We start from the raw sequence: 14,764 nt of genomic DNA, 5'->3' as shown, positions 1-14,764 counted from the left end.
CAAGGAACCTGTTTGTCTGGCTGGACTTAGCCTACTTTGAGTCGGAGGCAGTTGGCAGACATACAGTGTGAATCTGAAAACTCTCTTAATGTATGGCCAAGCTCAGGTCCGCCAGATCTCATTAACTCAGAATGGCCCCGATGAACCGGAGGTTCCAGTTGACATGCAGTACTTTGTATAACGGGTGTAGAGAGATTTCATAACGACACTGATCTGCAGTGCGGTACGGCCCTGTCATGCCCTTATAACAGAGGCCAGACTCTATTTGTTTGACAAGTAGCCTAACTTCAATCTCTAGTTTTAACCTTTATTTGGAGAGCTGAACTGCTAGCTCTCTTTAGCAGTCAAATTGTGCAGGAACACCAATGTCACCATGTTTATCATTCATTACTAAAATGTTATGGAGCAACGTTTGCTTCAGTATTGGCTTCATTGTCAGTAAAGACTGAAGATGTGCACAAGCGTGATGGTAACTAGGTTTGTGTCATAAGCGCGCCACCCCACCCCCTGGTTGTTTTTGTTATGACCCTATGCCTGGGACTCCCTATGGTAACTTCACGAGCCTGTCTAGTTTTAATGCATTTTGGAATTTAATCATCAGTGTCATAGTGTGTAGGTAACTCATTTACACCTAGGTGCATTTATGAATTTGAACGCAAAAACCGAGAACTAAACATTGTCGCAGAAATTATGTTATGAAACTCGGCATCATTAGGTTTCACAACAGGGTGGTACGCCGACCTCTCGTCCAATCGGATTGCTCGCTGTTGCGTCACATGGTTTTTATTTATGTAATGTAATGGTGTTACACAGTAACCTAGCTTTGTGGGTCTGGATCGCGACAGGAGTTAAAAGCGGACACGGGATAATTTAGCCTACTACTAAAGCGAAAGGGAATTTTCAGGCTGTAATATTCTGGTTCGGTTCGTGGCGTTGATGGAGTTCGGAGCGGCGAGAAAAGCGGCGCACGGACTGGAACCGGGAGTTTCTATTCATCCTGCTAGAAAAGGGAAGACGTTATGTGTCCCAAACCAAAGACTAAGTTATGATTGACAATGGATAATGTCGATGGATGCATCTGATAAGTAAGGTAAAAGTTAGACTCAAAGGAAAAGCCTATTTGGCAGGCCAGTAAGGAGCGCAAACCATCAGTAGTTTGACTGAAACCGATCCGTGTCGGCTTGATGTGATCAAAGAGGCAACACATTACGGTACAATCTATCTGTCAGTGCGTTACTTAAGTCGTGCATGTACAAGCACAAGACAGAAAAGCCTCATCGCCCGTATTCTTTTAACTGGGAAAGCCGCAACACTTCTTCCAGTGGGAAATTGTTTGGTGACATAACCCTGCGACCATGGATCTGCTGGAGTGTCCGATCTGCCTCTTTCTGATGTGCGAACCTGCGACCATGTCGTGCGGCCACTCGTTTTGCCGTAGGTGCGTGGGGGCCTACCTTCCGTCCAAATGCCCATCGTGCAAGGAGAGGTTAAAACAAAGAGACGTGAGAACCATTAAGAACAACGTTTTGCTGATCAGTGTCGTTGAAAAGTGCTGCCCCGACGAGACAAAGATGAAGTGCCATATCCAGGAGAAGCTCAAAGCCAACGAGTTCACGGAAGCTTTACGCATCGCCAATGAGGAGCTAGACATAGGTAAGAGGGGTCTGCAAAATAACCTTACAACTGAAACGAACTGGAGGAAAAATATCTTATGCAACCCGTTGAATAAGGCCTATGCTAAAGAGTATAGCCTGCATGGAATATGCCCTGCTACCGTTACGCAAGCTGACACTATATGTTTGTTTGACTGACAAACACTTAGGTTAAAGTGCTGACTAAAAGATGCTGCTAGTAGCTGTTGTTTGGGTGCAGTACTAAACCACATTTACCTCTACAGACCGAAACATCACACTGCAGTAAAACATCGAGACAGGCTGTAGTTCAGAGTCTCAGTCAGTTTTACGCACTGCTCACAGTCTTGGCTGGTGCCCAGTGGACCGAGGGTGCGTCCCATGCACTCTGCTTTCCAGACACAGTGCAGCTATGCACAGTTAGGTGTCAGTGAATGAAAGGAGAGGAAACCCTATGAGCTGACCCAAGTATAGACCTGGATGCTGGAGGATGATTAACTTGAGCTGAATGTGTGGGTGCTATAACTGGGTCAGTAAACAGTTATGAGCTGCTTCTGTCTTGGGTGATGTTCAGTCGCTTCACCTCAGATTGCATGCCAGGAGTCTTGATATTTAGGTTTTCCTCTGTGAGTTTGTAGCAGAACCCATAAGGCATATAGAGACCCAGGAGAGCCCATTATCACAGTGTGGAACATGGTTCAACACCTGAAAGGCTTGATGGAAAAGTTCACCTCCATCAGTCTGGTACAGTGGTCATTTATCTGTCTTTCTGTCTGCATCAGCCACTCACTCATGCTTTCTCTCTCACACACAGACAGTAGAAGCAGTAGTGAAGCTATTGTCATCAGGCCGGCTGGCTAGGAGAGATATCGGACACTGTCTGGCTTTTCACTGCAGAAATCCCTAGAAAGAGTATCTCCTATCTCAAAACCACGGACAGACGAGCAGGCAGAGACCGAGTCGGGGGTGTGGTGTAACGTTTCCATATGGCTAAAGCAGCACCTTGGGTCCTAGATACAGCCTTGAAAATAGTTAGATTTTGTCTGCTGGCATATCTATACAATCGTTACTTATCTGTTTTGCGCTTGTCTGTGTCAGTGCAATTGGCCTTATTTTCTTCCTGCAGCGGCCAGGGAGTAAAAGTAAAACTCCTGCCCTAGATTAGTTTCTTTATCTAGTCAGTACGGGGTCTGGGGACTGTGGGAGTGTTTGTGCTACAGTGAATCAGCGTACTGGTGAACTACCTACATGCTCGCCGTCTCTGCCAATCCAATTAAATACTGCCTTTTCCCTTTCCATGCTGTGCTCCGGCACTCTAGGTTCTTGTGTAACGATCTCTAGGCAGACTTTTTCACAGGAGTTTTTCCATGTTCTCGCTGAACGGCTAAGTTTGGGGCGTGTCATTTTAATTTGTTGTTTCATAATGTGGCGCCTTGTCAAGCCCTTTTGATGCTGTATCTGTGATTAAGGGCTCTACAAATGAACTTGACTAAAACTTAAGTAATGGTGGATCCTGCCATGCATGCATGCACGCACACACACACACACACACACACACATTTACTGGAATGTTAGTGTTGCAGGTGTATTGATGCCTTGTTTTCCTCTCCAAGACACACCTGAGGAATACCAGAACTCCTGTCAGGGGCACTTGCAATGCATCATGGGAGGTTTTGTAACCTGTTTACATGTCAAGTGTGAAGTTGCCTAAAGCATAACTCATACATGCTTTTCATATGATCTTGGATACTTTGTTTAATCCAGGAATATGAACACATCCTGAAATGGGTTGAGACCTGAAAACTAACACTTAAATATCACTAAGAGTCAAAAACTTGCTGCTTGACTGTTTGTTGATATTGAATGGGGAGTAATTATGGACTCACACTGAGATGTAACAGTTATTAAAGTGTATGTGCACATATTTTTGTAAAATCCTCCTGGGTGTTTTGTCCCAAACTGTAGAGACTGTGAAACAGTGGGAGTGAAGCTTTTCATTGTTTACAAATCTAGCCCTATCCAAGATCTGTTTTAGGATGGATTTCCCTCATGTTTCAAAGCAGCTGGTATCACTTACATGTTGCATGTTTGTGTGTATGTGCTCAAGCGTCTTTGAGTATTTAGAAGAATGCTGTACAAATAAAATGTATTATTATGTGGAGGGTGGGTGACTAGGGGTTTCACATTTGGCTACAGCTCTTGAAAAGTTGCACAATGTTACAATGTAAGAACTACTTCAAATGATGTCTTCATATTTCTCTTTCTCCTTTTTCTTCCTCTCTCTCCCTTTGTTGCATCCTCAGTCCCAGATGATGTGAGCTTGAAGGTGTACAGAGCAGAAGCTCATTTGGGCCTGATGCGTTTCTCTGATGCCCTGACAGACCTTGACTACCTCTGTTGCCTTCGCCCCAACTGGACTGAGGTGAGAGACAGGAGATACTGCACAGTGGTGGCCAAACGTGTAATCTCCGGCTTTTGTGATGACTGTTCCTGCAGTAGCACAAATCTGTGGTAGTTTTCAATGGCTTCTATTCATTTCAGTTCCATCGATCTCTGTTTGAGCTAGCTTTTGCTCAGTGTAACTCCAGGACATTCACTGCACTGGTTGGTTTGGCAATTTTGGAACTGCTACACATAATCACAGAAATAGGACAGGATGCTTGCTTTTTTTCCTCTCAGATTTTCCGTCAAATTACCAAGTTGACCTCTTTATAGAGTATTTTCCTCGTGTTAGCTTTTATTGATGTTATGTCATTTACAAAGTTATGCAAACAGCTACTTATGTCATAACATAACTGAATCATTCCATGCCAGTGGGTGGCTAACTGCCACCGCCGCAACAGACAGCTATGTCAACAGTTCTGTCATTTTTTTATGTGCATTAGATGTGTTATGTTACTTCTCTATTGTCACATTTTCCATTTTAAGCCTTTAGCTGACGCTGTTACACAAAGCATCTTACAATGAGAGCAACAGTAGGAAAATCCTCACTTCCTACAGCTTTCTGGAAAAAACAAAGCAAAGCACTCTCCTCTCGGGGAATTAAACAGCTCTAACAGCATGTAGAGATTGACTTTTTACTGTCTGAGGTCGTGTTGTAGAATTTTTATGTTCTTGGCGTCGGTATGCTACAGACATGTCATTCACTTATGCAGGCAGTGGTGTGTGATGATTGCTCTCTTTGTGCAGGGCTACTTTCGTAAAGGGAATGTACTGCTGGAAATGGGCCGGCAGACTGAAGCGCTCATCCAGTTCCACCGTTGCCTAAAACTCCAGGCCGACTTTGTCCCTGCCAAGAGCCAGATCAAGAAGGTTAGAGATGCACTGACTTACTGCACCTCACTGACCACTCAGAGGTTAATGTCATGTAAAGTAAGATAGAAGCTGGAAATACATTATGTATGACTTAGTGTGTAATAAAGAAGACATAGCCTAGGTACAATCCAGGGTTATTATAGTTTTGGATTTTTCATTAGTTTTTATTTTTATTTCAATAAATCACAAATTATTTTTAAAATGTATTTACATACATTTTTTTGTTGGGCCCACTTGGCTTCATGCGGCACAAATTAAATGCACTAGCAGACTCAATAGCAATCAGAATCCAGACCATTTAACTCAAAATAATGTCAAACAGATTAATTGTCTTTTTTACCCTGCACATAAACAAAATGATGAAAACAAAAAAAAATATAACGTTTATTTTATTTTAGTTAGTTTTAAAAGTAGACAACATAGTTCTAGTGCAGTTTCAGTTTTTCTCGTTTGTCTCGTTTTTATGTTTACTTCAGTTTACGACAGTGTTTTTTTTAAGTTCTCATCTTAGTTTTTGTTTACAGTAATAACATTGGTGCAATCAGACATTATTTACTGTTATCATGATGGCTTTTAAGTGACCCAAGTGTGTCATGGCATGGGCTGGGTTGGCAGATCCTGGAGGCAGAGGGCATGGCAGTGCCAGAGGAGGTGCCCTGTATCCTGCAGGTGGTGTCTGAGTACCTGAATGGGCCCTGCCCCATCACCAGCCTCAGTGGCTCCCAGGGGCCGACGCACCCTGAAGGCCTCAAACACCCACTGGGGGGCGAGGGAGAGGGTGACGGGAGGAGAGAGGCGCACCAGGTGAGCTTCACAGATCGGATGAGGAGAACGTGTACGGTCCACAGAACTTGAATTATAGAACGGTCCTTCCACTGTTTGCCATGGTAATTTGGCTAGCACAGCATAAAATGGCGATTATGGAATTTTAAGGGTTGGTTGCTATGGTGACAACTCAAGTCTGGGCATTAAGGCTTAAAGTCTGTCACACTCGCTTGAGAACTGTATGTGTCTGTGAGCAAACTGTCAAAACTCAACTGAAAGCTAACGTTAGCGATGAGGCTAATGTAGCATTATCAAAGACTGTACTTCTCTCTCTAGCTCTTCTAGTCAACATTGGCATGTTAGCAATTCATGGCACCAGTGAGACAGAGAAGCTCCTTTGGTTCTTGCTGTAAAACCTCTCACCTCAACGATACACATAGAAATTGTCGCTGCTTCGACTGACCTGGAACGTTGATTTGAATGGGAATGTCCGTTCTATTCCATCCATTCAAGTTCTGTGGTACGGTCCCTTTGTTTATTGCTAGGGGCTGAATGTAAATAGAAAAATCATAACCAAGCCATGTTGCTACGTATGTTTTTAGGGCTCCAGGGTGAAGCATGGCACCAGTACCGAGTGCTGCCTCAGCCTCTGCCAAGCGGTTTCCTTCCTCCCTACTGCTGAGGATGATGAGGAGATGATGATGAGGAAGGAAGATGGGCGTGGCAGGGGTACGCATGCACGCAAATACACCGGAAACACACACACAGACACACACACACTCACTCCGTAATGAGGCTTTGAAAACCCCTTAATTGAATTATTAAGGCAGTTGTAAAGCCTTATAGTAAGCAGAAGGAGCAAAAGAGTATATCACTACCGCTCCACTCATGAATATCATCGTTATCGTCATCGTCATGAACATCTTTGTCATGGCCAGGAGCATCGACATCACCAAAACTCCCACCAGATGGTTTTAAATTGCATGATATTGCCACTTCTTCAATATAAAATCTGTCCCTATCCACTCATCGCAAAGCATGCCAGTGACAGTGACTGTGTGTTACGTCTCTCCTCTCTCCCAGGTGAATGCAGTCAGGGCCGGGAGAAGACTCTGGGTGTTCTCACCGTGTCAGACTTCGAGTGCCCCCTCTGCATCAGGTCAGCGTCCCACAGTACTCATTCAAATCAATAATGGATTGCTGCCTGTACCTTCTCCGCTGCAGTAACGTATCACATTGCAGTCTCATTCCTTTCTCTCCTCTCTCTCTGTCTCTGGTTAATGTTCAGCACACATGCACACACACACACACACACACACACACACCTAACTTCCACCTATGAAGGGAATGAATATCCCTGCAGTGTTCCAGCAGGCAGGTTATGGCTATATGGCAGATGCTGTATAGGTGGTGTATCATATGTAAACAGACTTAGTACTGCTATGTTGTTCTCATTGATTAAGCCTTATTTCTTTCTGTGTAATCTGAAGGTTGTTTTTTGAGCCGGTCACTACTCCATGTGGCCACACCTTCTGTAAGAACTGCATCGAGAGGAGCCTGGACCACAACTTCCGCTGTCCACTCTGCAAACAGCCCCTCCAAGAGGTAACCACCTGCAGACACTTTCACACACCTGCTGTAAACTGCATGGGAAGAAGCGATCACTAGACCTTATTTTTAGTACATGTACATCTCCACTTTAAAGGCTGGTTAACAGCCCACTTAATGCTGTGTTATTGCCACGGCTCTGTGGTCTCCAAGAACCAGATTCAGGTCAGCCATGGTGAGTCACTTCACTCCTCTATGCTTGAGTGCTATAACACACAATGAACAAAAAACAGAGACAATTGTCTCTGTTCTTTATTGAGAAGTATCAAATTAATAAAATAAAGTAAAAGTTGTATTAGTGTGAAAATTTAGCTTCAAATTTTAACATCCCAACTGTTATTTTTCAGACACCTCTCATAAACCTCATATCTTATACAAATGAATTGACATGATGTCACACAGCAAGAGAACCTACTACTATATACTGTATATAGCTAAGCCTCTTTTTATGATCGTAAGACAACTATAATAAATCACATTGTTGTGATATATGTATCACATTTTTCACGTATTTATCTATGTATATAATATGCTATGTTTGCTCACTGTTTAGTTGCTAATATTAGCATTACTGTATTCTCCATTGAAGAGGCTAAGGAAGCTGATTCACTAGCAGAGATCTGAGATCACATTCAAATGAAATGTTAAGTAAATCTGTATTTTATTGCCACAAATGCGATGTGGGACTGTACAAAATCTGTACTTTTATTTGTGTTGCTGTTGTTGTAGTTGGTGGTTGTGCTGGTTGTTACAACAGACAGTTCTACTGTAATGAGTGTTAGTATTATCTTGTTGTATTAATGTATCACTACGATATCTGACTGCTTCCTTTTTTCACCTTTCAGTACTTCAAAAACAGGAAGTACAATCCCACAGTGCTGCTGCAGGACATCATGACTCACCTTTTCCCCTCACAGCTGGCTGAGAGGAAAGAGATCCATGATGCCGAGATGGCTGAGCTCTCCAAGTAGGCACCGCTCCATAAAACATCACACGCTCCACGTCTCCATGTCGCCATAGCAACTTCAAAAGCAATAGATAATGAAGAGAATATGCTTTGAATGCCTCTTAGTCTCTCTACTCTCTCCCCCTTTTTTTCTTCTCTTGCTCTCTCTCGCTCTCTCTGTCCTCTTCCACTCTTTCCACTTTTCTTTCTCTTCCTTTGTAGTCTTACTAAGGACATCCCTATCTTCGTTTGCACGGTGGCCTACCCTGGAGTTCCCTGCCCGCTGCACATCTTTGAGCCGCGATACCGGCTGATGATGCGCCGCTGCATGGAGACTGGCACCAAGAAGTTTGGCATGTGCAGCTATGAACACGGGAAAGGGTACGCCACACACACAAACACACGCTTGCTCATTGTATTTCTTATAATATTAGTAATTATCCAGAGCAGCTTATTTCTATTAAAATACCGTACTTGGGTAGACAGTATAATGTGTTAACTTTGTGAATAAAAGTCCCATACAAATGTCGTTAGTATGTGGTAATGTTTGTTTTTTTGATTGATGATTCTTCTTTCTCTTCTTCTTCTTCTTTGACTTCTTCTTGTTCTGCTTCTTCTGCCTCTTGTTCTGCTTCTTCTTCTTCTTTGACATGTAACTTCGACTGTATACTGGACTCAAATTCATATATATATATATCTATATGTGTTTTATCCTCCAGGTTTGCAGACTACGGCTGTATGTTGGAGATCCTGAGTCTGGAGCTGCTGCCTGATGGGAGGTCCTATGTGGACACGGTGGGTGGCAGCAGATTCAGGGTGCTGAAGAGAGGTCAGAGAGACGGCTACCACACCGCTGACATCGAGTACCTGGAGGACCTTAAGGTCAGGATCACACATAGTGCTGGATGCACGTCTTATAGCACACACCGTACATGTAGGTCACAAGCACATTGACCAACTCGCTCAGGACACTGACAAAAAAAAGGGGCAACACTGAAAAGATTACTGGTCGCCGGACCTCTTCTCTCTCTCTTGACTTTCTCCTGCCCCGCCTCCTCTCCTCTTCTCCCACTTCTCCCTTCTCTCTCCCAGGCTGACGGTGCTGAGCTGGAGCTTTTGCAGCGTCTCCATGACAGTGTTTACCAGCAGGCCCAGGACTGGTACCAGCGCCTCGGGAGCCGCACCCGGGAGCAGATCAACAGACAGTATGGCACCTTGCCTGACAAGGAGGAAAACATCCAGGTTAGAGCTTTAACTTAACTGTAATTCTGACTGTAATGTATCGGGCCGCTATTGGCCTTTGCTTAAAAATATCAGATGTTTTATTTCTTTCTTTGCTCACTTTATTTATTCATTTAGTTGTTCTGTTATGTTTTTTGTAAACTAATTCATCATTTAAAGGCCTTGTGTATCCCAGAATGTCCCCTACTGTTAATTAAGTGTGGTGGATCAACCTGCTGGGCTGCTTACCCACCGATAAGAATTTCATTAGTACTGGTTTCAATGGAGAGTTTTAGTGTCACATGACCTACAGTAAATGCTGTTTCAGGGTTTTTTCCACCATGACAATAATACAATTCTGGGGTAAACATTGGATATTTGTAATTTCTCAAGATATTGAATATCAGCACAAAATTCAGCTATTGGCAGGCTTCAGTCTAAAAATATCAATATCTGTTTTCCATTAATTCTCCTGGGAGCAGCCACCGGCACCCCACAAAATTATATGAATATGGATCACATACACACACATACACACTCATGTTAAACAGGATGAATGTATTTCTATTCAAACCCTCTGTAACTGTCCCCCCAGGCCTCGTCCAACGGTCCAGCCTGGTGCTGGTGGCTGCTGTCGGTGCTGCAGCTGGACCCTGCCTATCAGACCACCGTGCTGTCCCTCACCTCGCTCAAAGACCGCCTGGGACACCTACGCCTCGTCCTGGAGTACTTCTCCCAGAGCTAGACCCCACAGCACTGTGGTATTGTTGGCCGCTGGATATCTCACTAGCTGAGAGTCAGAATATTTACATACAGAGTGATGGACTGAGACCGATGGATGCACGCACACCGGGGTGTTTGGAGGGACTGCCTTGTGTCACAGCTTGACGCCAGTTTGTGTGGCCAATAGCAGAAAGAGAGTGTTTTTTTTATTACAAACACACCGTAATTGGAGTTGTATTCGAAAGGAGGATTTTTACTGTCTGAGTCATGTTATGTCTGCATACTACACCATTTTCTTTCCCCAGAAATCAAGGTTACAGAATTGGTTTTTGATGAATGATGAATGCACTTAAGAATATGATAAATGTAAGTGTAAGAATGTGCAGAAGGGTAGACCAAAGTTTAAGGCCAATAAAAGATAAAATATTTCATTTTGAAATAATATTGTGGAAGATGGACACTAGATGTCACTGTTATTCCTCACATTATCACAAGCATTGTAGACCACACAACAGCACCGCCCAAGCTAGTGTACTTCCATATGTTGCCTAGCCAAATCAGACTTTGTCTCTGCATTAGCATAGCTAGGTTTCTAAAAGTAAAATTATGGAGTTAGAGAAAAGCACTCAAAGTTGTAGAGCAATTCTCAGGACTATGCACATTAGTTATAGGAATTTGGTTAATTAAAGGGTAGTAGTATATTGTAAATGATTGTCCCATGCTGAAGGCCACTAATTCTGATGCTTACAGTTTTAGTTGCATCTATTGGTCTTGAGTACAGCCAACATTTTATACTTAACATCATCACTAAAGAATAATTGCTATTCCTACATCCTCATCTTTGGTGAACAGCATCCTTTTTTGTATTAGTAAATATTGCAATAATGATTTATGCTGACACAGAAAATGGCGCCACCTGGGTGAAAATCTTATTTATGAATGAAAGCTGCTAACCTGGCTCCTGTCTCTCTGGATGCTGCTAGCTATCACAGAGTGGAAAAGCTCTTCAGTGAAATTATGAGAATGAAGAGATGGAGTGGGTGAAAGAGAGACAGAGAGAGGCATGACAGCATTGTTTTACAGTGTGAACATGTATGATTATATATGTTATACATGTACATGGGTATATGTATGTATGTGTAGATGGTCAAGTATGGATGCAGCACATATTGTATGTCTGTGAACTATATATATGGATGCAGTAACTTTTATCTATGGCCATCTTCACTTGCTGATTTTGAGTTTGATATGGTGTTGTGCCAGCCCTAATAATGGCTACGGTCATGTCCACTCCTCATAGGTGCAGAGGTTATAATTGCAGTCCCAAGACACAGAATCTAACATCTCTTGTGCAGGGACAACTGTAATGTAATTCGGATCTGCCCACAAGACCCCTTCACCTCGGGACGTTTGCGTGACGACGGGTCTAATCGGGGCAGAGTCCTCCCTGCGGTGCCTCTTCTAGGCCACAACACCTACCTCTGCCCCCTACTGAGTCTCCCTGTTTGTCTGGCCCCTCTACCACGGTGCCTATGAGTGCCTGGGCCTACTCACCAGGAGACCCGCGAGTCTTAGATGAGAGTTGGTACACGACATAGAGGATGGACTTTAACGTTATTTTTGTCATTTTACTCTTTGTGTTATTTTTGCCATTGATTTCTTCTCAGTGCTACATTCCATGGAATGTTGGAAGCTGCAATGTTGATTTTCTAACAAACACGGGCGAACTGGGTGAAAAAAAGAGCTGATGTTTTCTACTTTGATAATTGTGCCATAGTTATGTTGTTATGTGTTTTAAGAGATATAGCTAGCTGAATAGTCACTACGTTTATTTTCGTCTACATCATGGACATTGAAGTTAGTCTTCAACTCTCATGCCTTTTGTATAGTGGACAACATATCGCTTTTAACCAACAGTCTGAAGTAGGTCAGTAAACACACTTATACACACAGTTTGTACAATATACAGAACACAGTAGCCCTGGTAGTGTGACATTGTAGATATAGTGTAGATAGATGTGTGTCTTGGCACGAGGGGCCATCATGAGACCTGATGTTACGCACAAAAATGTCCCACCGAAGGACAAACCAATGGATAGACGGATGCTGGGACAGGATGGTTTGATGGACAGGCTAACCTCTGAACTTTGACCTGGGAACTAATGCTTTACCAGAGGTTAAGAAACACTGTTTTTACCATCTCTTACGATGGGTTAATTGAACCATACACTTCTTCATTGACCTCAGTTTAAATTCTGAACTTTTATGAAGCCATCTTGGAATTAAATACAGTGAAAAACATTTGTATCCTCAACTCAAATGCACCAGTTTTGACAACATCTCTCCAAAACCAGCAGGGTGTTCATTTGTTTGAAGGATGGATGAAGAGATAAATAACGATGTATAATTTCAACCATGGATCACAAAAGTCAGTCTCCTGCTACCTGAAATCACTAGAGCACTCAAATCAAAAAGGGATCGACACTATCATACAGTATATGAATAACTACTAATAACTGTTGTCTTGGGAGCCTCATCGGGAAGCAAGGCCTTTGCATTAAACATCTGAGGGCAATAACTGACCAGCTAGATGGTCGCTGAGGTGATTTTCACCCATCTCCCACTTCTTATCAGAGAAGACCTCTATTTTTGCACAGTGTGATCATTTTGCATGTACTGTTTTTTCTAATACTCAGCAGTAGTTTCTCACATATTTCCTCACTTTTTCAAATCATACATATTATTGTCTTTCATGTTTATTTTTAAATGATGCCTCTTCACATTTCATTAAAATGTGTTATGTCAACCCTGGGTTGAAATCGGCTGATCGAGAATTGTTATTTCAATGATACAAGGTATCTGAGGTAGTGTAAAACAACACATTTCTAGTATTTAGTTTAGGCTTTTATTCTGACATGCAGAAATGAAACAAAAGAAAAACATTCAGCATTTCAAACTATTTCATCTTGCTCTGTATATTTTACAAACCTGGATACCTTGTTTGGTTGAATATCGCCAAAAATGTAAAAAAAATTCAATGAGTGCATCAGTCTCACATTGGTTTACCCTGTTTGAAACAGAACTTAACCTCTGATCCATTATATCATGATTTAATTGAAGAGTTCATTTTAAAATGCTATATATACATTTGGAAAATAAATCATCCGAAGTTCACTGTTCAATATCTCCAAAATATTTTGGATTGAGTCTGTGAAACTGTTGACATTTTGTCAACAAAGGATTTAAGTTGCCTATTATCTGTATACCTAATTTGATCTCTTCCTAGCTAATTTGTTCAGTCTTTGTGTTATCAATGCATTGCAGGAGCAGACATACATTTTTGTTTTTCAAAGGATGGATATCTCATTTTAGAATGAAGCTCTTCAATTGTACCTTTATAGCCTTGCAGACCTGTATCAGCTGTAGTTGCAGTGTAACTGGAGAGGTAGAGCTGTCAGAAAATGGCCTCCAACACTGTCAAAACAAATTGCACTGAATCCACATTGTCTCCAGCACACAACACGGGGCATAACAAGAGCCCAGTTCTTGGCAGCACTTTTCCTGTGAAAACTATGCCTAGTCTTACAAGGGTGTACTGGGAAAGGCTGTGAAAAGAAACACGCTGAAGTGTTCCTGCGATGTGCATCCTGTAGGATATGTCAGCTGATGTGGTCTCATGGTCAGAGAGCTGTCTGAATTTGCAGACAAAGGGTTCTGATCCCACTGGTGTTAGAATACGGTGTTGGAGTTGGAGACATGCAGTGTTATCCTGTGCACATTGTGTCTAATCACTCGATGTTTAGTAACAAGTAGATTTGAATCCATTAAAACCAAACCAATTTGTATAAGATTTATTTGTATTAATCCCCTGCCATCTACAGCAGCCAAGAGCGATGAATAATCTCGAGACTATTATTGTTTATTTGCTTTCAATACCCCTGGATGACGTTTTAAATGTTATTATTATAAATAAAGTTATTCAAAGGAAATAATGTATTATCTCCATTTCATGGGTCTGTTCTCAATCTGAATTGTTTGATTGTTATGTGTCCAGTTGCTGGGTCATCATACTGCAATCACAGCATTACACAAATTGGTACAGAGGGGGTGGGGGGGGTGGGGGGGGGGGGGGGTGGAACATGCCTCACATATTGATAGCAAGGTGATGCACTTTTGCGTGGACAGAGTTATAATTACTGAGAGAACAGGAAAGTGCCACAGCTGCAGCACACGGAAAGAAGCTCTGGCCTTGCTGTTGTGGCTGAAAATGTAAATTAGAATGGGTATTCCCAGTGAGTGACTATTTGGATGTATATAGTTTAGAATAGCTGCCTAACCTTTGACTGCACACTCGTAGAGATACACTTTCATGAGTTATACTCTTTGTTATAATTAACATTCAAGTGGCAGTTGTTTGAATAGTCCAATTTACCATTTTAGATACACTTGTTGTGATTGACCCATAATCCATGAAGAGACCTTTCTATCCAACCCAGCACAGTGTGTGAGCTGAGAAGGAGCCTGCTACAAATGAGAGGATAATGTAAAGACCGAG

General features: G+C 42.4%; 1 protein-coding gene across 2 annotated transcripts; it reads left to right on the top strand.

Moving 5' to 3' along the window:
* The first annotated feature begins 835 nt into the window (after nucleotides 1-835).
* lonrf4 (LON peptidase N-terminal domain and ring finger 4) lies at nucleotides 836-13,015 on the top strand. Of its 2 annotated transcripts, XR_013507255.1 has the most exons (13): nucleotides 836-1,653; nucleotides 3,935-4,053; nucleotides 4,821-4,943; nucleotides 5,562-5,750; nucleotides 6,314-6,440; nucleotides 6,795-6,870; nucleotides 7,202-7,316; nucleotides 8,165-8,286; nucleotides 8,488-8,646; nucleotides 8,985-9,147; nucleotides 9,358-9,507; nucleotides 10,082-11,517; nucleotides 11,651-13,015. XR_013507255.1 is itself a non-coding variant. In XM_071903597.2 (12 exons), the coding sequence occupies exons 1-12, from the start codon at nucleotides 1,356-1,358 to the stop codon at nucleotides 10,229-10,231; spliced, it is 1,791 nt and encodes a 596-aa protein (XP_071759698.1). In that variant the 5' UTR covers nucleotides 836-1,355; the 3' UTR covers nucleotides 10,232-13,015. The 2 variants fall into 2 exon arrangements, 1 of the variants encoding a protein (XP_071759698.1); XM_071903597.2 differs by having other exon boundaries at nucleotides 10,082-13,015.
* Nucleotides 13,016-14,764: the final 1,749 nt, after the last annotated feature.

Source organism: Centroberyx gerrardi, chromosome 16 (assembly GCF_048128805.1).
Source record: "Centroberyx gerrardi isolate f3 chromosome 16, fCenGer3.hap1.cur.20231027, whole genome shotgun sequence".
NCBI lineage: Eukaryota > Metazoa > Chordata > Actinopteri > Beryciformes > Berycidae > Centroberyx > Centroberyx gerrardi.
The sequence above is the reverse complement of the archived record's forward strand: the minus strand, read 5'-3'. Positions and strand labels throughout refer to the sequence as shown.